The following is a 21493-nucleotide window of genomic DNA, read 5'->3' on the forward strand; positions in this document are numbered from 1 at the left end:
GAGACTGACCAACAATCCCAGTGAAGTGGTGAGTGGGCAACTTCAGCAGGTACCAGTGCTGCCATGGAAATCAGTTGCTGGTCCATTTAAACGTCCACCTGGTGGATCCCGATGAAGATGAAGCCTATCTCCTTTGCTCCCTGCTGCTCTTGCTGCTTTGCCCAGGCAGCCGATCCAGCACCTCCACCTCGTTGACAGTTGAGGCCAGGGACTAGACACTCAGAGGCAAGAATCATTCCTCCACTCACTCATCCAGCATGCCAAGCAAGTGCTTTTCAGGTCTGTAGAACAACCATTACCTTTCCTGTTTCTTCTTATTCTTGGCACAAAGGGTTGTGGATCATTTCCAGCTGAGGTTAAAAGCATTTCAGAGTCTGTTTGCATAGTGCCTTTTCCAAGCAACCTCTGGTTGTAACACACACTTCCCCCAGCACAAAAATACTCAAATGGCTTTTAGGTTAGGCACTGTCCTCACATTCCTGAGAAAAAGCTCTAGAGTAAGATTATTTATTTTTCCCCCTCTTTCTATTTTACCTTTGCCTTGGCTGTCAGATTTCAGCTTCATATTTGACCAGTTACATCACACAGCTCCCATCTTGGGTCGGGGAGGAAATAGGAACCACAAAGAACAGAGTAATTCTCATCACCTCATTTCCTAGGCAGAGGACCAAAACATTGCTTGCAAAATACCCTTAGTTTTACGCTACAAAAATGCAATTAGGCTCTGAATTAAGTTTTGATAATTTTACTCATGGGAATTTGTCAGCACAAGGCAGCTGAGGGAACTCCCAAGGGCTCCCACCAGCATCCTCTGCACCAAGCCTCGCTGTTGCTGCTGCCACAGAAAGCAGGGGGGAAATGATTATTTCCAAGCACCAGCCCCCAAGTTCTGCAGACACATGCACCACAAACTTTCCCTATGTCCTTAGCCCCACGGAACAAACTGGATGGGGTGGCTTGGCTGAGGTTTTCTACCCGTGTTTGCAGAAGTGGGGGTGCTCGAGCGGGGGCAAGACGTGCAAGGCTGCCAAACAGGTCCAGCAGCGGGGACTCTCCGCTTGTTCTGAATCCTGGCATCTCCCAAAAAAGAGAGCTTTCAGATGGAATTAAATTTTACTATTTTATTTGTGAAAAAACTACAAGCAGAATTCATAAATAGACATTTCTATTTAAAGCAGGAAAATGATAAAGTGGCTTCTAATAACAGTCGTGCACATGCCAGTAACAGGAATATATTAACATCTTTTTTTTTTTTTTCTCATTTTTTTTCTTTATTTGCTAGACAAAGAGCAGTGTCCAATATAAATTTTCCCAAAAAACATTTAAGACCTGTGAATTTCTGACCAGTTCACAAAAAACCACCATTGACACTTTAGCATGAAGATTAAAAACAAACCTAAACAGGACTGTCAGCTCTAAAGGACTTTACAGAGCGGAGGAACTTTCCGAAGCGTTATACAAGCTGTCTTTCTGGGCAAATGAAAAATAGAGCTCGTATAATACATTAACATAAAAATCCACAAGATAAGATTATGTTTTGACATACTTAAACAAGCATTCTATATTTGTCTCCAACAAACAAAGCTAAGGAAATAATGTAACCATCTTTACACAGTAAATTAAGGTTACAAGTCATACACAAGAACAGAACTGCTTGCGCATTAAAAACTGTTCAGCTCCATTGTCATACTCTAAATGTTGGCTCTTAAAACCATTCGGTTACATACAAGCAAAGGTTATTATATAGTCAGCAATTAATAAATTTTCAATAATTTAAGTTTATGGTAGAGCTTAAAAAAGTAGACTGAGAATGATCTTGGTAAGGCAGGTGAAAACATCTCAGTGTGGAAATAAAACTCACGGAAGCTGCTGCCCAATTTTCTGTCTGTCCCGATTTGAAACAAGCAAAGTGTTCCAATCAAATTAAATAGCCTGGCGGTGTAAAACGCTGTCATTTTCCTTTGCAAACTACCTCAAACTGAGCAAGTCAGGCAAGCTGGGTTGGTGTCTGTGTGTGTGTGTCTGTGGTAAAGAGTTGAAACTTCCCAAACGTTAACACTGTGCTTTACTTACCTGCTTTCTGTGCCACTGAACACCACAAATCTGGTCCTTCCCCTAAACTAGTGCTTTGGTTGGTTTGGTTCTTAAATGCACTCCCCCCACCCCAACAGTGGGACAACCCATGGGCACGGGCAATCCCAACCACGGGCACGGGCAATCCCACCCGTGGGTGTGTGCTGCGGGGACGCCAACGTCAGAAATTAAGCGTAAAAGCAAACGCTACCCTTCAAATGCACAACACAACAGCTAGGGATGAGGCTGGGGAGGTCCAATGCTTTGCTAGCAACTCCTACTGAATGCAGAATTACAGGTCACTTGTTCCAAAGAAATTTTTTTTCCCCACTTATTTATAGCAAGCTACTTTATATGGAGGAGGCACGCCCAAAGAGACAGATGTTACCAACGTTACCAGTAGCCATGAGTAGCTGGTTGCGGCGTTAAAGCTTTTCCTTAAACTGATCTACAGGTCCATTTTCACTTGAAAAAGAAGCAATTTCCTGGTACACACAATGCTTTCTCTTTTTTTCTTTTGCACAAATTCCCAGATCCAGCGAAGGCGGCGAGCGCGGGGTTTGACTTGAAGCACCAGAATCAGCCCCCCGCTTGAAGCCGGAGGGACTTGGCCCCTCGCTCGCGCCCTCGGCCGGATCGCGGCCGAGATGCACGCAAGCCTAATCGATAATGGATCATTTATAAAGCAGTGCAAAATATACAAGTTCAAGGGGCATCTTCAAAAAAATCTCTCTTAAAAAATTATTCCAATACATTTCAGTAAAATAAATAAATATGGCTGACCAGTTTACCCTCCCTGAGACCCTTAAAGGAATAGTAAAAACTGGAAAAAGGAATGTCTTTGCAATATCCCACTAATGTTAAAATGTAGATTGAGAAATTCATAGTATTTAAAACTATGTATAATAAATTGTCTGGATGCTCATAGGAAGCATCTGGTTTCCTTTGGTTCTTTAATAAATACTTTTAAAAATGCTTATAAAGACAGCCTATACTGTGAATAGAAGCAGAATTAAGTCGGGGTGCCCACCTTAACGTATCCGGAGTAAAACCACTGCTGCAAAGGCACCGGTGCTGGACGTACCTTCGAGGAGGGGCTGTAATTGATCCCTTTCTCACACATTTCTGTCACCAGTGTGAAAGGAACCTACGTCTGCTACTCAAAACCACACAGATTTTATATTTTTAAAAGAAATCTTCAATCAGTTGCCTCCACAAAGAGAAATTACTCTCACGAAGCAAATCATTCACAATATAAGAAGCTGGCACGAAGTTGTCTGAATGTGGCCCTCTTTCCTCGCACTCAGAAGTTATGCATTTGATGTCAAATGAAGCCACAGTCACTGTGCCTGAAATTACTGCAAAGCACCCTTGGGGCCACGAAAGAAAAAGATGAAAAGCCAGAGAGGTTTGGGGGTTTGTTTCGCTGTTTAAAACCCCCCAGTTTGTTTCACCTCTTCAGCCTAGTGTTTTAGCAGGATAATGCATGGAAGGTAAACTGTAAAGCAACACTAACAGGCCAGGAAAAGAAATCACAGTCTGAATAGCTTTAGAACAAGAATGAAGGAGATGCTGGTCATGAGCACGAGCCACACGTGTCACTCGCTTTGCCAGCATGGAAGCTTTTCCCTACTTTTGCTCCCACAGCAGGAGACCCAGAAGCATCCAAATACTGCCATCCCAATATCAGCACTGGATGAGATGCCATCATTCAGAAACCACTCTTGGAACACGGATGCTCTTCAAGAAGAGTCACCCCAACAGCACGCAGGGTACAGGCAGAAGGGGGCTGATGACGACTGACCCACGTGCCGCCAGCAGGAAGGAGCACCAGCTTGCTCCCTCAACCCATGATCACTCCCTGCTGCCCTCCAACCCAAAGCAAACCACTCCAGTTCCAAAATTACCTCGGGCACTGCTGCAGGCAGGTGAAATTCATTAAATTTAAGATCACCAGACATCTGGGGGGTTGGCTACGCACGATATAGCGACACTCGCGCGCCCGCGGCATGCCAACACCAGTCCGGTTGTGACTGCTGATGCTCCAGCCGGGCACGAACTCCCACATCACCAATCTGAGCTACCCTTGTGGAAACACAAGCTACCTGGAGCAATCTTTTCTCATTTCAGATCCCAAGCTATCAAAATCAAAACAGTGTGTCCAGTATGTTTTAGCCATCGCTTAGGGAAGAAAAGGGGAAGGAACAACAGAGAGAACGGGTCCCATCCAGGTTCAAACCTTCAGGAACTCTTTTCACCTAAGACCAGTTCCATTTCAGTTTCAGTACTTTCACAGAAGGGGACTGTCCCAGATCTTGAACTGTTCAATTATTAATTATTTTTGTTTTTTGTTTTTTTTTTCACTTCACAGTGTTTCAAGCACCAGCGTTTCCATGTATTGGTTTCAAATAACCCTTTATATATATTTATTTATATATATATTTATATATAATTTATATCAAAACTGATAGTACACAGTATAACTGGAAGAAGAACTGAACTTAAAAAGGATATGTTGAAAGAGGATGGAGTTTGTGAATGCAATAAATAAAGCCCCCTTCCCTCCCCACCCTCTCCCTCCCCCCAAAACAAAAAGTTGTAATGTTCATGGAAAATTGTGCACAGCAGATATTATAAAAAAGTAGATTCAGGAGCACATCCAATTATAAATGATTGTTAGGAAAATCATATAAAACAATGGAATACATAAAAGTGTCAAGAGTAATCGTTAGGGTGAGAAATTCCTTGGTGGCCAGATGCCCACGGCAAGCAGAAATTATCCTGGTTGCATCAGTAAGAGGTCGATGTCCCAAAAGAGAGTGTGTGTGTGTTTCTGTGTGTGTGCGTGCGTGTGTGTGTGTCTGTGTCTGTGTGTTCAAGCTCGGAAGAGGCTCTCCAGGATTTGAACAGCATGGGCAGGTGGAGTGTTTGAATTTCATACCCTGATTCATAGTTTCCACAACTCCATGTGCAATTTTCAGAAAGATTCGTCGTTGACTGCCGACATGTCCCCCTTTGGCGTGGAGGAGCGGGACGAGCCCTTGTCTGTGCTCTCAGAGCCCGAGCTGCTCTGATTCTGTTGTTCTGATCCTGCACTGGAGGTCACTGTAGAAGACGACGTAGAAGAGGAGCGAGTCTTTTCTTTAAAGTCTGTGATAATTACTGTGACATTTCCCACTGTGACTGCCAGCTGCTGTGCGGTACTTCTGTCCACATTTTTCAGTCTGGGTCTAAAATAAAAGGAGAAAATATTTATAAAAGGGATAAAAATAAGGCAAGAAAGGAAAAGTTTATTAGAAAAGCACTCGACGACACGGTGTGACTGGCCCTCCGCTCGCCTGCACAGATGGCAGCAACTGGGAGGAGAAGTGAGGCAGCAGTAAGTGCTGCACAGTGGAGGACAAAGGTTTGACCTTCTGCTCCCTACGACAGCCTGGGCTGCCAGGGCTGCAGCAGCACATTCAGCCCCAGAGGAAAAACCTGTCTCACAGAGCCCTGCAAAGGGTGCTCTGCTGTGGACTTATCCCTGCTCCAGCTCTGCCAGAAAGGAGGACACCACAGCAGAGCCAAGCGGACAGGAGCCAGACAGGCTGAAGGATCTTCTCCCCAAGGGGCAGATGAAAGAGTTCTCTTATCTCAACTCCCCATCGCATCATGTGCCCTGATGTTATGAGACAAGGCTGTGACTCTGCAATACAAAACCACATGAAAGCGTTTGACCACGGCTCTTTCATTCCCATAGTGGAACTCCGCAGCTGCAAACAACACAGGCACTAGGACAACTTGGCTTCTCTTTCAACTGCTTTGAGCTTATACAAATCAGATGCCCAATCAGCCTATGTATAAAAACACTCAAAATGTTCCCTCTGGAACAGGCGCTATTGTAAATAAAACCCAGAATGTGCAACGGTATTTCTTGCTGCTAGTGCTTGTGGTTAGGGGGAGGAAAAGAAAAGGAAGGAAAAAAAATAAATTAGAAACTCAGAACCACCAGGAAAGAGCACCCTGGTATTTATAGCTCAGGATTATCTCTGTAATTTGCATGCCGTGCTATCATTCAATTAGTAATGTAGCTAATAAGGGTCTAGACTCTAGGAAGCTGACATTCATGCACACTTCAGGGGCTGGTCCAATGCTCTGATACAACAAACCTTGGACCCTCCTCCAGCTACCAGCAAATTCCAAGTCAGCTGCTGCTACTGCTGCAATTTACAGCTTTTGCTCCTAATTGAGAGTCAGGCTTTAGCAGTGGAATATTCCCAATAGGGAAATTAAAAAGGAGTGTCTTTACACATCAGTGAGAAGTAGCTTGCTGAGAACTGCCTTATTCCAAGGGATGGGGGGAAGTTTACTTTGGGAACAAGCTCCAGCTTTTAAACCAGTCTGGCTTTCCTCCCCCTCGTCCACAGTGCACTAGGCTGGTGCAGTCAAACAAAAAGAGAGGAAATTAAGCTGACTGTATTTGCCATGCTTGCTCAATGGCTTGCAGTGCTAAGTTAACAAGGGTAAAGTCCTTAAGTACTAGTTACCCAAGTGGTATCCAAGGAAGAAGTATTAAGGATGAATGCACAGCTTCCAAAACAGAGCAGCTGTATTGCTGCAAACTTCTCACCAAAAACAAAGTTACTGAACCAAAAATAGTATTTTCATATCCCCCCCCTAGGAGATTTGACTCAATTTTTAACAAGTACCACTAGAAAAATAGATAGAAAACACAATTAAAATACTGCTGCACTGGGATGATGCCAGTAAAACCTCCTACTTACAACAGCCCCTTGCTTTGGTGAGCAGCCTTTTCAAACCCAGAGCTGCGCTCGATAAATTCCCGCATCAGTGAGACAGGCGCCCACACATACGTGCTGTAGATACACGCTTACAGGAGCCGGCAAATTCAACATGTAACCACAGGCTAGATGAAATGATGTCACCTTGCTCATAGGTAACAAAAAAGGGCAGCCAGCTCAGCAAGTTTTGGGGTTTCCGTTGGCTTTCAGATAAGTGCCTGGGCAGCCACGGGCTGCCCCCAGCGCACTGGCGGCAAGCGCAGCAGCAAGTGTTCCCGGAAGCGTAGTACGTGGACGCGTTTTCCTCTCTAAGCCCCAAGTTCCTCTAGGAAACCCAGCTCTTCCTGTAATTTGCCTGGGTCATTTTGTTTTCTCTTGTACTCAGAAACTGCCAAAAAATGCTGGTGCAAATACTGACTGGAACAGACTTTACAGTCTCCACCTTTCTACAGGGTTGAAAATGCACTCCCACTATTGCTTATCAGAAGTCAGCACTGATAGTCAGCCAGAAAGAAAAAAAGGAGTTGATATGACCTAGCCTTCATTAAGTTCTGCCTTGAAAGGCTTCCACTAACAGCCTCTGAGATAAGGCATGCACCAAGAGCTTCAAGTGAACTCCCCATGCACCTATAAATGTCATGACTAAGTAATATGGAAGGACTGGGGGCAAGCAGGGCTGAGATACAAGATCCCTCCACAGTCCGGCTTACAAACATATTATTAGTGTCAGTTTTAACAGTGAGCCCTCCAACCATTTCTGCAGGAGGTTTTAGGAATCTCCCCTGTGCAAAGAGCAGATGAAGCACAGATGCAAACCTCCAGACAATCTCTTCAGCACATGCATACAATTTGTTTCCTATAGAAGGCAAAGGGACTGGCCCATTCACATTATTTTGCAAAATTAAACACCCTCATGGTTCATGTTTATAAGGTTTATGGCCAAATAAGAAACTTGCTTCAAAACAGTCAACCTGGAAGGCATGGAATAAACCAAGATATTTAGTCAGGCATGGAATCCAAGAAGTTCAAACAGGATTTCTTAAAAATCCAGAGATCCTTAAAAGAAAATTTACCAAAAACTACTCACAAAACCCCAAACCAATTATGAAATCTGGCTATGAAAAAAGTCTTAACATATAATTTGTGACTAACAATCTTGACAGTACTCCTGATGGCAATGAAGTGCAGGAAAAGATCCAGTTTAGGAACTGAAGATGATGTATCCATTAAAAATAACCAGCTAGACCTGATTTTATTAAGGATTAATTAGGAATGACAAGAGCTTGCCACAAACCAGGGACTAAAAGACTCTGCAGTAGACAGAGTGACTCCTTCAAGGAGTAAAAAAAAATTATTTGATCTAATCTGTCAATTTAACATTATGTCATTAGTCAAATACATCAAGTCTCCTGCATCCTAAGTCTCAAAATAAGTACCATTTCAAAAAGAACAGGACAAGAGAAAAATACCATTGCAATGAAACTCTATTTCTCTAATCAAATCAGGAATGGACACTTTGATCTTTGAGGACTGAGGAAGATTTAAAAGCTGTTCCCACTACTAGCAGTGCAAACCCATGTGCTTTACAACTGTTTGTGGCTAATACTGCTTCAGTTCATGTGGATTTACTATCAAACACTTATTACAGCACAGTTTAAAGAGACGCAATTCTTAGAGCCCATAGAAGCAAAGTGCCCAGTTGAAATCTCTTTGTCCATTAATATAAACCCCTGTTCTTTGATGCTAAAATTGGGATTTAAGAAGTACAGCACAAGAGGCTGCTTCATGAAAACAGACATGGAGCATCACCATAAGACATGAGCATCAACATGAGACAACATCAGGATCGTGCACATGGACGTTTTGCTTCTAACACAGCTTTCAGAAAGTTGTCCTGCTCCTACAGATCAGCCAGGCTCCTAGCTGCACAATATACATTATGTTTTTATTGTATTTATATATAGAGTATACTACAGAGTGTCCAACAGAGGCTACAAGAATGAAGAAGGGACTGGAACATCTGTCTTGTGAGGAAAGACTGACAGACCTGGGCCTTTTAGTCTGGAAAAGAGCAGACAGAGGGGATCTAATTGATATTTATACATATCTGAAGGGTGGGTGTCAAGAGGGTGCCAGTCTCTTTTCAGTGATGTCCTGTGATGGGACAAGGGGCAGTGGATACAGACTGGAACCCAGGAAGTTCATCCTCAACATGAGGGAAAACTTTTTGACAGGAAGGGTGCTGCCCAGAGAGGTTGTGGAGTTCTCTATAGAGAGGTTCTCTGGAGACTTTCAAGACCTGTCTGGATGCATTCCTCTGTGACCTGCCCCAGGTGATGCTGCTTTGGCAGGAGGTTTGGACTCAATCTCCAGAGGTCCCTTCCAACCCCTAACATTCTATGAGTAGGAATAAACCTCTCTTCAATAGCGACTCGTTTGAAACTCAGATGAGCATGAAACCAACCATTCATGCTTTGTGTTGACTCTAGCAAATCTGGTCATGCAGCCTTTTAATTCTCCTATACATGGAAAATGATCTTGGCAATTACAGTGGCTGAATTACAGATAAGGAAGTGAAAAAGTAACCTTTGTTACTGCTATCAGGTGATGATAAGGATTTGATAAAGGCCACTGCAATTGCTGGTTAATGTTTTTCCCCCCACTGCATTTCACAGCCAAAAGCATTACTGCCCAATCAATGATTATTTCAGCAGAGGAAGGAAAACCGAGTGGACAATGCAATAATTATTTGCAATACCTGAGTCTGTTCTCACCAGCAGAGTCTGAGGGCTTGCACACAAAGAAAGCTCACAGCTAGGGATGGTCTTGCCATAATAACACTGGCAGACCCTGTGGGTCAGGCACTGCTTGACCTCTGTCCATCAAAGAGAGGTGGCTGCTATTTAACACAGCTCTCAGACACCCAGAGTTTAACTTTAGTATAAAGTTACCTTGAAGTGTGATTTGAGTCGTTGTTCTTTGTTGTAGTATTCCCAGACTGTATGCTGTTTGCTTCGCTAGGAGGATCTTTCACAATATCTGACTTTGGTCTGCAAGAATGGGAGGGAAGAGGCAGAGCGTGATGTTATTTACCTGCCCGATTCATCAGTGCACAGCGCTACCGAAATCACCCCGCGTGAAACAGCACAGCCTTCAAACTTACTTAGTCTTCTTGTTAGTGTTCTTCTTTGTGACACTTGGACTAATTTCCTTCTCTTTGTCAGGTTTTTCTTTGTCTTGTTTTTCCACTTTCTCCTTCTTCTCCTTCTTAGGTGGTGGTGGGGTTGCATATTGCTGGGCAACTTGTTGTGCCACCAACTGAGAGTTTATTCTAGGCTTTCTGTAATGACAATAAGAAGAGAGATCTAGAGTCAATCTTATGCAGTGAAAAAGACTTCACCAAAAGCAGTATGAAGATTTATTTGGGCAACCAGGGAAGACTGCTCCACTTCTAAAGACTCAAATAGATGGCCTTATTTAACGTGCAGTACTACTGCTGCTACGAAGCAAGACAGAAATTTTTGAAGTCATACTCCGAATTGCTGTTTCATCAATTTTTTTTAGCTTCGTCCAACATTCCTAAGTATAATGCTCCCTTTCTTCCACCAATGTCATGAAATCACAACCAGTTTTGGGGGGACAAGAGAGAAAAAAGCAGTTCTCAAGAAGTTGCCAGACATGCCTGGCAAAGTGGCTACATTTTAAGAGAAAGAATAGAGAGTGTGGTAAAAGTAAGTTTCCTGATAAACATCAGCCTCCTTCCTAGCTTTCAATTTAATTTTTCAAACAAGCTTCTGATTCCCTGAAGCAGCAAATCTCACACAAATAACAAAGAACAAGAGAAGGTAACTGAGATGACTTTGTCCCAGGGGCTGGGACTGAAGCTTGCTGGCAGGAGCACAGAAGACAAGTGGGCATTCACGCTGCCATGGGGGAATGCTGTGCCAGCCTCCGACACACCATCCTCACACAATTGTCTCAGTGCCCAGCAGTGCTCAGACAAAATACACAAGCAAACTGGCTTTCAAAGACTATTTCCATTTCAAATTATGATTTACACACACACACAAAAAAAAAAGGCAGCTTCAAATGTAACCAATATCTTAACTATGGGTCCTCACATCCCACAGAAATCGGTCCCTTCATCTCTCCTGCATTCCTTGTGCAAACTCCAATGTCCTTTCATCTTAACAACCTGAAATTTCTCCCTCCTGGCCTGGCATATCAGAGCAGTTTATACTCTGACTGTTCATGATCGATTCAACTCCTTCAACATGCCAGGAAGATCTATGCTTCCTGTGTCCACACAGCTCAGAGTGGGGAGGGGGAAGAAAACCAGGTCATCAGCTCCATTAGTCGTCCATTATGAACTGAATACTAACTGCAACAGTTGCTCAAGCCTGTCCATAGCATTATATTGGTCATAAATATGATTCACATTTTCTATATAGATCAGACGACAGCAGACTATCAATGAAAGAGGCACACAAGTATCACTGAGTCTACAACTGGAGAACAGCAACCTAAGGGGTTGTGCATCAGAGCTGTGCACCTGCATCTAATTTTTACTACAAACATCTAGAGACTTTAAGATGCTACTTAGCAGTTCACATGTTTAAAACAAACAAACAAACACACACACACCGAGATTGATCACATGTATCATCTGCACACAGACAACAGAACACCCAGAGAAGTTCTGCCCCCTGTCACAGGAAAATCCAAGGACCTAGTAAGCCTCTCTCAGCACGCATAATGGTACCAAAGTGCTCTTACTATAAAGCCAGATATACCCAAAGATTTAATTTCACTACCACAGCTAATTATAAAGTCTATTCAACAGGTTGCAGTTAGGCCCCTGACTCATCCCAAAGCTGCTGGCATTCAGAGTTTTCACCCATAGAAACTCTTAACCCCGTTTTAAGCTACAATTTGCATGCAATTCTGCATGAACAAAGAAGGCTAAAGAGCAGGTCATAAATAAGTAAGATGCTGAAACATTTTGCAGTTACCTGTTCCACAAAACAGGGAAGATCTCTAGCATCCTTGCATTAAAAGTCCCACATACAGCCATTTCTGTATCCATGACTGAGCATAAACATGTAAGAAAAAGGGGGTTGGTTACATGGAAAAGATTTTTAGATTGATGCAGCCACACTAAAAGCTGGCAACAGTAGCTTGTGTCAAGCAACCCGCTGTCTACTCAAAAAAAAAAAGGAAAAAAAAAAAGACAGAAAAGAAAAAAGAGTGGGGGGAAGAGATAAAGTGTCAAGAAAACCTCAAAGAGAGGGCTGATACCATCTCCCTACATGATTAGACTCGATTAACCTCACTGCATGAAGCTGTCACTTCTGCCCAGGCTTACAGTTATTTGCTGTTTACACAACCAGCCAAGTCAGAAACCTGAGCCATTCATGGGAAATTCCAAATTGAGACCCTGAGAACACCTTCAAGTTTTGCTGCTTTGCACGACTCTGCTGTGCCTGCCTGTGGTGTTATTTCCAAGCCTTCTGCCCAACCTCCACAGCTACTGAGCTGCTGTTCCTGTTGGAGGAGTGCTGCACTGCTTGAATGAAGACACAACTTTTAAAATGGAAGCTTCAACCAAAATCAAAAAGTATGTAAATAAGCCACGCCGCACCTCCCAGGAGAAGGCTGGAATCCAACAAAAGCCCAGCCTCACAGCGCTCCTGCAGAGACACTTCGCCCCATGCTCTTCCGCTGCTTATCTGTGCTTGTGACAGCACACTACATTTATTAAGTTTTATCATTTTCTGGCCAGCCACTGACAGAACCAGCACAACTTCTCCAAACCCACATTTATATATTCCTCCTGACACATCACTGGTAAGGGCAAACCCAAAACTAAAAGCAGAATTGGCAGCAGCGTGGGCAGGCAGGGACCTGTGGGAAGCAGAGAGGTCAGCCCTGCTGATGGGATTTCTCCTACCCCACTGAGGAAGGGAGCAGAGAGCTGCTAAGACTTTGGTCAACACCAAGCACATTTAAGATCTGCTCTCCTAATAGAATAGATTTAAATAATGCAAATAACCCAACAGCCTTCCAATTCCTCTTTGGCCAGCAAGCTCAGGAGCGTTAAAAACCAGGTAAATTAAGCAACTGGTATACTAATGGTAGTAACAACAGCAGCAATAAATTCCTTCAAGTAAGCCCCACACTGCCACTACAGCCAGGACACAATGGTTACAAGCCCTTTACTAAAAAGCCAAGCAAAGCAAGCAGAGCAGTGCATTTTTAACCACAGCAAACCAAAACCATAGTGACCACTAGTGAGTAAAGTAACCACAATATCCAAAACTTGCTCCAAACTTAATGATTCTATGATTACAAGAAAACAATTTCAATGCAAGTATCTGAAATGGGTATGTTGCCTTCTACATGAACATTAAGGTAAGTTATGCTTTGGACAACTTCCCCCTAATTTAAGTGGCAGCCTGAGTGAAGATGCAACCATCAAGTTTCAACACTGATGTGACAAACAAATGAACGTTACTCTCTTTTTTCCCCAACATAAGGAGGATTGTCTTCTCTCTAAACTGAGAGCAATGAAACTAACTTAATCATCATAGAATCAATCATAGAATCAACCAGGTTGGAAAAGATCACCAAGTCCAACCTATTACCTAATACCTAACACCCCACAACAACTAAACCATGGTTTCAAGGGTCACATCCAATCCTTTTTTTGAACACCTCCAGATGCTTTCAAAGTTATGTCAAGTAAAATGAATTGTTTCACATTAAACTGTAGCTGACATCACAGGAGCAGATATTTGCACAATAATTCATGACCTCTGCAGGATGGACAGACTGATGCATCAAAGAGCTGAAAGGTATTTGCCTATTCTGAGTGTGCATTTTGCACCCAGGCTTTTACCATTAGCTATCATAAATGATGCACACACATACTCCTTACCACCTTTAGTAACAGCCCTGCACAGAAATAATGTGCCGGCAAATATTCTATCCTCATAAGGGATGTGGGGCAGGCTGTGGAGCTGGACCCCAGCAAGGCCTTTGACACCATCCCCCATAGCAAACTCCTGGCCAAGCTGTCAGCCCATGGCTTGGATGGGAGCACACTGCGATGGGTTAGGAACTGGCTGGAGGGCCGAGCCCAGAGAGTGGTGGTGAATGGTGCCACAGCCAGCTGGCAGCCAGTCACTAGTGGTGTGCCCCAGGGATCAGTGCTGGGCCCTGTGCTCTTTAACATCTTTATTGATGATCTGGATGAGGGCATTGAGTCGATCAGCAGTAAATTTGCTGCTGACACCATCTGTGGGCAGGAGTTGATCTGCTGGAGGGTAGAGAGGCTCTGCAGAGGGACCTCAACAGGCTGGACAGACAGGCAGGGTCCAACGGCATGAGATTGAACACATCCAAGTGCCAGGTGCTGTACATTGGCCACAACAACCCCATGCAGAGCTACAGGCTGGGGTTAGAGTGGCTGGAGGGCAGCCAGGCAGAGAGGGACCAAGGGGTACTGGTCAATGGTAGGCTGAACATCAGCCTGCAGTGTGCCCAGGCAGCCAAGAGGGCCAATGGCATCCTGGCCTGCATCAGCAACAGTGTGGCCAACAGGAGCAGGGAGGTCATTCTGCCCCTGTACACTGCACTGGTTAGGCCACACCTCAAGTCCTGTGTCCAGTTCTGGGCCCCTCAGTTTAGGAAGGAGGCTGACTTGCTGGAACAAGTCCAGAGAAGGGCAACAAAGTTGGTGAGGGGCTTGGAACACAGCCCTGTGAGGAGAGGCTGAGGGAGCTGGGGTTGCTTAGCCTGGAGAAGAGGAGGCTCAGGGGTGACCTTATCACTCTCTACAACTACCTGAAGGGAGGTTGTAGACAGGCAGATGTTGGTCTCTTCTCCCAGGCAGCCAGTACCAGGACACAGTCTCAGGCTGTACCAGGGGAGGTTTAGGTCAGATGTTAGGAAGAAGTTCTATACAGAGAGTGATTGCCCATTGGAATGGGCTGCCCGGGGCGGTGGTGGAGTCACCATCATTGGAGGTGTTCAGGAGGAGACTTGATGGGGTGCTTGGTGCCATGGGTTAGTTGTTTGGGTGGGTTGGATTGGTTGATGAGTTGGACACAATGATCTTGAAGGTCTCTTCCAACCTGGCTTGGTTTATTCCATTCTAAATAAACGGGATCTTTGGCTCCTGAGAAGTGGAATAGATGCAAGAGCTTCTGGTAAGCATCTTGCCATGGATCACTTCTGGATCTCAATGCGTGTCCTAGGACCAAATCCAGAGCACTGACACTCAGCAATTCTGCTGCTCCACTCCTAACCCCTGCAACCAAGCTTTGAAGCAGAGCAGCACAAATCACCTGACATCCAACACTCGACTGTTACTCAGACCTGGATTTCAACAGGGATATAAGAGGATAAGTAGCACTGTATTTTCTAATGTGACCCTCATTTCTGTATCTCTCTGGGCTTTCTCTGGTTCCACTGCCTGAAGAAAAGGCAAGCCACCTGCCTCCTGCAGACACTGGGAAGGCACGTGGCTGGTGTTACACCCGCAGCAACACACCGAGACCTTGAGGGACTCCGGCAATCCCCAGCAACGTGGATCTAATTACAATTGCTCTTACTTTCCTACAGCTATGTTATCAGAAGAATGAAAGTGGCATGGAGTGGGATTTCAGAGTCAAAAGCCTCATGTAACGTGAAGTAGCGAGGATTTGGGTAATTTCATGCTGTTCTGGCTCTGATGGAAGCAGTGATACCAGCAGATCTCGGCGTGGCTCGCTGTTTCTTTGAGAAAATGTGTTTCATACTCCATGCAGCGTGGAGTACCAGATTATTTTAATAATCCTAGCCACACATCGATGTGCCTTTGCTCAAAGTAAAACAAAAACCCCCGAGACTAAAAGTATTTACATGTTTATAAAGCAGCTAGTGCCAGAACAATAACGAAATAAGCAGACTTCTGAGGGATACTCTAAAGCAAGTTTAGGAATTAACCCATGAACATATTAAAAATCAACATCTCCTTAAAAGAATGTTATATCCAGAGAAGAGCAAAGCTTTGGAGAAACTGAGCCATAAATACGATGGGCCAAGCGCTTACTCTCGCATGCAGATTTCCCAGCTCATTTGTTATGAGCACATGGTCCTTTTTAGCAACAAGCAAAAGGATGAATGGATGAATGGTCCTTAGTGTACAACTGCAAAGCAGTATGGAAGTTGTATACATTCATCTGAGAAGTTCTCCCTGTAGTCCAAGGCCACAAGGCAACGATAAAAACAGTAAAACCTGGAGGGCAAATGGCAAGCAATACGTGACTGAGGCACATTCTGCTGAAGGAACAGAGCTTTCCTTTCACGCTGATGTGCTAAAGCTGTGCTTTGATTTAGAAGACAGATGTTTAAAAATACAGAAGTTAAATCTAAGGAACACCCACTTGTGGGCTGCAGGTGTTGGCTTTTCACAGCATTGCCAGCAGGACAGGGTTATCTTCCAGCTAAAGAAAACAGCACTTGCTACTAACCTTAGAGAGAAGTGCACAGCAACATGCTTAAAAGGCTCCAAGCACTAAGGCTGAACATTTGGGGAAAAGCATGAGAGAAAATAAGAGCTTCAACACAAACAAAACAACTGTTCACCACAAAAGAAACTAAATCCATTTAAAGTGCATGGTCACTTCAGAAAGCCTCCCACAAATGGTACAACGTCCTCCTTGACCATCCAGCCCCACTGTCTTTGATCTCCTTGGAAGGGCCAAGAATATGCAGTACAGAGATAAAGGAGAGTCAGCTTTGGGATAGCTATTTCTGGCTATGACAACAAACCTTGAGCTGTTCAGATTGCAGGAGAAGGGTGCTTTAAACTTCATGTTTGTCCACCGGAAGCTTACAGACCTCAGTTAATTTCTCAGTCTGAAGACCCTCCCCAGCCCAGTACTTATGTTGAAGAAGTTCAAACTCACTTGCAGTACCCACTATTTAGTGGTCTCACAAAGCTGCCAGCTGCCTGCTATTTAGGGTGAAAACCTGCTTTTTTTCAACCCCCTCTCTCCTCTGTTGGTTTTTTTTTTTAATCAAATTAAGAGCAGGAAAGTTATTAAGGGAAGTGCAAGCTGTCACCTCCATTTACACAACATGACTGGCACTACTGTTTGCCTTTGTGCCACTCTGGGGGAGCTGAAGCTCTTTCAGTGGTGGTTGTAAAAAGAATCCTGAATTCTTACTTGTTACAGGAGCCCCAGCATTGCTTGTTTTTAATTATTTAGGCCTATTTACAAATCAAAGCATATACAAAGAGCTTTATACCCAGAGTCTTAGTGAAAATATGTTAAAAATCACAAACCCAGTACTATGTGTCCCAGAATTGATTTCTGAAACTGTGGCTCCTCAACAGCATAGGGTAGTAGGTTTTTCAGTACTTTTATAGCTCTTTTGTATAATGCCATTACAAAATAGTCTGAAGTCAGGGCCAAAAGAGGTTTCTGGAAGCAGTTTGATCAGAAGTTTGCCATCCCAAAGCTGAGCAGTCACAAAATTCCTCCAAACATTCATAGACTCATACAATGGTCTGGGTTGGAAGGGACTTCCCAAAGTCATCTAGTCCAACCCTCTGTGCAGTAAGCAGGGGCATCCTCAACCAGGCTCATTCCAACACAGAATGGAAATGGAAACTCCACATACTGCTTGCTGGCACTACCACAAATGCACATGTAAAAGCACATCAGGACCATTCACATTCTATCAAACTAAGCAAGAAACATCTTACATGGTGCTCCTTGCAGAGGTGGACTTGACCTACTGGGCCACCAGTAAGAAAGAAGCCCCAAGCCACCAGAGAATGAAGGTGTTTGGGAATTTGTTGGAACAGCTGCAATGGAGAAGCACCACTGAATTTTTTCAAGTATACAGACCTTGCACAGAACTTCTGGTTTGTGTTTTTCTTTTCCCCTCAACAGAAACTGATAAATCACACATTGGGCTGCCTGGTAACAAAGTACTGAACATGAGCTTAGTCACAAATCTGTGTCTTTTCCACCCAGTCTCACAGGTTTTGCTCATCTTACTGCCCTGGATCTTTGTCCTTCTCTAGCACACAACCCTACAAAATTCAGAAGGAGATGTGTTTTGGACTACAGGTTCATTCTGACATGCCTCCACAGATGGTAGTGCAAGACAGCAGCAAACAAAACCTCCTGTACACTCTAGAGAACAAAGAGCCATCCCTACAAGGTCTCCCTGCAAGGGCAACAACTCTTTCCTTTTGCTGCTCTTCAATCAGAAATCACAAGATAGCAAAAGGAAGAGTTAAATGGAAGTTATTCTTCATGCTTCTTTAACACCAGAGTGTGGATGGAAATAGCAGTGATGGTGAATAACAAAGATGAGTATTAGTTATTGGAAGAGAGCCTGAGGTTTACTTAAGTGCTAATACCGTAAAATTTAACCTACTGTGTGTCTGCAGGAGGCAGAACAGAAGTCATGCTGAAGTTTTGGAAGGAATACTGCTCTGTTTCTCCTTTCATAGTAAGAGCTTGTCTGGAAGCCCGTGCAGTGCTGGCAGTCTCACCCACCTTCTCATCTGTAGCACCTAAGCTGCTACAGGAGATAATTTCCTATCTAATCTGCAGAAGCTAACGAGCGCCAGCGAAAGCCCTGAGGCCGCCCAGCAGATGCTCACCCTGCAGTTGCTTTCTCTGCCTAGTTCAAACCCCTGGAAGAAGCCTGCTCTGATGAGAAATGACTGCTCCCTGACAGTCTCAGCTCTGTCCCTGACTCTACAGGCAGAGGCTGCAGCCCTCGTGAAGCTGTGGAGCCAACCTGCATGACTCCCCACATACATCTAGATGTAGATCTGTCTGTAACCAGATCTGCACACACACACCAGCAAGGCAGCACTGAAGAGCTGGGTACTCTGAGTAAGGATTTCATCTGTGGTCATCTCACAGAATGACAGTGGTTGGAAGGGACCTCTGGAGATCATCTGGTCCAACCAACCTGCCAGAGCAGGTTCCCCTACAGAAGGCTACACAGGATGGTGTCCAGGAGGGTTTTGAATAACTCCAGAGAAGGAGACTGCACCATCTCTCTGAGCCACCTGCTCTAGTGCTCTGCCACACTCAAAGTGAAGAAGTTCCTCATTTTATAGAATAGAGACTCAACCAGGTTGGAAAAGACCTTTGAGATCAACCTATCACCCAACACCATCTGATCAACTAAACCATGGCACCGAGTGCCTCACCCAGCCTCCTTTTAAACACTTCCTAGGGTCAAGTTTGTGCCCACACCTCTTGTCCTGTCACTGGGCACCACCACCTCCCAGAATGACTTCCACAATTAAGAACACCTCTTAAGGACCAGAATAGGAGGAAGTCCATAAAGTTCACACTTCTAAGCCAATGCAAAATGACTGAAGAACTGGCAAACTCACCAAATTTGCCATACTTCAAACATGTTTTGCCTTGTTTGATGGGGAAGCAGAACTGTCCAAAGGATCACAACTTCTTTATGTTTGCAAAAGCTACTTCTGATTTATGACCATATATAAAATCGAAGACAAAAGAGCACATAGCCTGAATTAGTTTTTCAGATGCTGTCTTGCTCCACTGTTTTACAAGAAAAAAAAACTATTTTTTACTAAGATTTTTTTTAATGGCCCATTTAAAAAATAGGCAGAAATGAAGGAAAAAAGAGCACAATACATCTCTCCTGCTGAAAAAAAAAGAAATTGCAATGTGTAATAAATTAAAACAGCATCAAGCCCCAATTGCAACATCACCCTAAATTCCAGCTGAACAAGAATTCAATAATTCTTACCCTCTGCCTAAGCATTTGCTTACCATGACTAGTAGTTAGAACACAGAATACACCAGGTTGGAAAAGACCTACGAGATCATCAAGTCCAACACCATCTAATCAACTAAGCTATGGCACTAAGTGCCTCATCCAGGCTCTTCTTAAACTCCTCCAGTGATGGTGACTCCACCACCTCCCTGGGCAGCACATTCCAATGGCCAATCCCTCTTTCAGTATAGAACTTCTTCCTAACATCCAGCCTAAACTTCCCCTGGTGCAGCTTGAGACTGTGTCCTCTTGTTCTGGTGCTGGTTGCCTGGGAGAAGAGACCAACCCCCACCTGGCTACAACCACCTTTCAGGTAGTTGTAGAGAGCAAGAAAGTCTCCTCTGAGCCTCCTCTTCTCCAGGCTAAGCAACCCCAGCTCCCTCAGCCTCTTCTCATAGGGCTGTGCTCCAAACCCTTCACCAGCTTTGTTGCCCTTCTCTGGACACATTCCAGCAACTCAACATTTTTCCTAAACTGAGGGCCCCAGAACTGGACACAGGACTCAAGGTGTGGCCTAACCAGTGCTGAGTACAGGGGCTCCTGCTGGCCACACTATTTCTGATGCAAGCCAGGATGCCATTGGCCTTCTTGGCCACTTGGGCACACTGCTGGCTCATGTTCAGTTCACTGTCAACCAGTATCCCCAGGTCCCTTTCTGCCTGGCTGCTCTCCAACCACTCTGACCCCAGCCTGTAGCACTGCATGGGGTTGCTGTGGCCAATGTGCAGAGCCCGGCACTTAGATGTGTTGAATCTCATGCCTTTGAGATTAGGTCCACAGCTAAGCATTCAAAAAAGAGCACTGCCTCCTATTCATTTATTGCATTTATAGGGAAGAAGTTCTACAGCAGTAGAAAAATTGTGCTAATATACACAAAATCCACAACCAAGTGTTTGCAAAATGAGAGGCAACCATAAAGGTCACACCAAGTCCAAACTTGAGAAGATGGCCTTGAGATTACCAAATCATTTTTCTCAGGCATGTGAATTTCTTTGGTCACCAATCATTTTAGTCACATGTTACAAGCGCTGAACAAACTTCCTCCTAGACATTTAGTGCAACTGCCACTCATCATGCTACTGACCTACTCAGAGCTTCAGCTTAGTCCATCACTGGAAATTCAAATCAATATTTTGGCAGGCTACACACTGAAATGGTAAAATCTGTTGTGCTGCTTTTGGTGTTTCAATCTACTGACAGTCCTTCCTGCAAAACAACCCATGTGCCGTGATTTATGAGGCCTTACAAAATTGTTATGGAAAATTCACTGATCTCAGCACAAAATTTACTTGCCTGCTACCACCAGAGCGATGATAAAACTAAGGCCATTTTACTTGCTTGACAAAAATAAGCTGCTCTCACTAGCAAAAAGATCTGAAAACAGTTCATAAAGCTGGCAGCAACCAAGATGTGCATAGTAAAACACTCTGATTTACAACAAAACCAATTACTTAAATAGTTCTTCCTATTGGACTGTTTATTAAGCTATGTATAATCCTGAGGAAAGCGAACAAGCTCAAAACTTCCTGGTGAGTAACAAGGTGCAGTTGGCAGCATGAGGGTTTAAACAAGCCTGATGAAAATTTAACACGTGGATTCCTTCAAGCAGCTATTCATGGCTGTTGTATTATGGATTAAAATAATGAAAATCTGAGGAAGAGAATAATTTTAGCAACTCTGGCTGCAGTTGAAAACTAGGAATACCAGAGCTGGAGTGATGCATTTTAATACTGCTATTAATATATCTATATATTTCTGTTCCAGACAGTGAAATCCTGAGGAGAAATGGAAATTGTCACTCATGC

At 44.0% G+C, this 21493-nt stretch overlaps 1 protein-coding gene across 1 annotated transcript in view; it reads right to left on the bottom strand.

Annotated features, from left to right (window-relative positions):
- Positions 1-1106: 1106 nt before the first annotated feature.
- Positions 1107-21493, bottom strand: part of RYBP (RING1 and YY1 binding protein) — a 49658-nt gene continuing 29271 nt past the window's right edge. Inside the window, exons 3-5 of the mRNA XM_068154369.1 lie at positions 10021-10197; positions 9809-9907; positions 1107-5303 (exon numbers count right to left, since the gene is read on the bottom strand). Of these exons, the coding sequence (XP_068010470.1) occupies positions 5051-5303; positions 9809-9907; positions 10021-10197 (529 nt within the window). The 3' untranslated portion in view covers positions 1107-5050. The remainder of the gene's footprint in view (positions 5304-9808; positions 9908-10020; positions 10198-21493) is intronic.

This window comes from Melanerpes formicivorus, unplaced genomic scaffold (genome assembly GCF_026170545.1).
Source record: "Melanerpes formicivorus ecotype bairdi unplaced genomic scaffold, bMelFor1.0.p_v2 SCAF_28, whole genome shotgun sequence".
Lineage (NCBI taxonomy): Eukaryota > Metazoa > Chordata > Aves > Piciformes > Picidae > Melanerpes > Melanerpes formicivorus.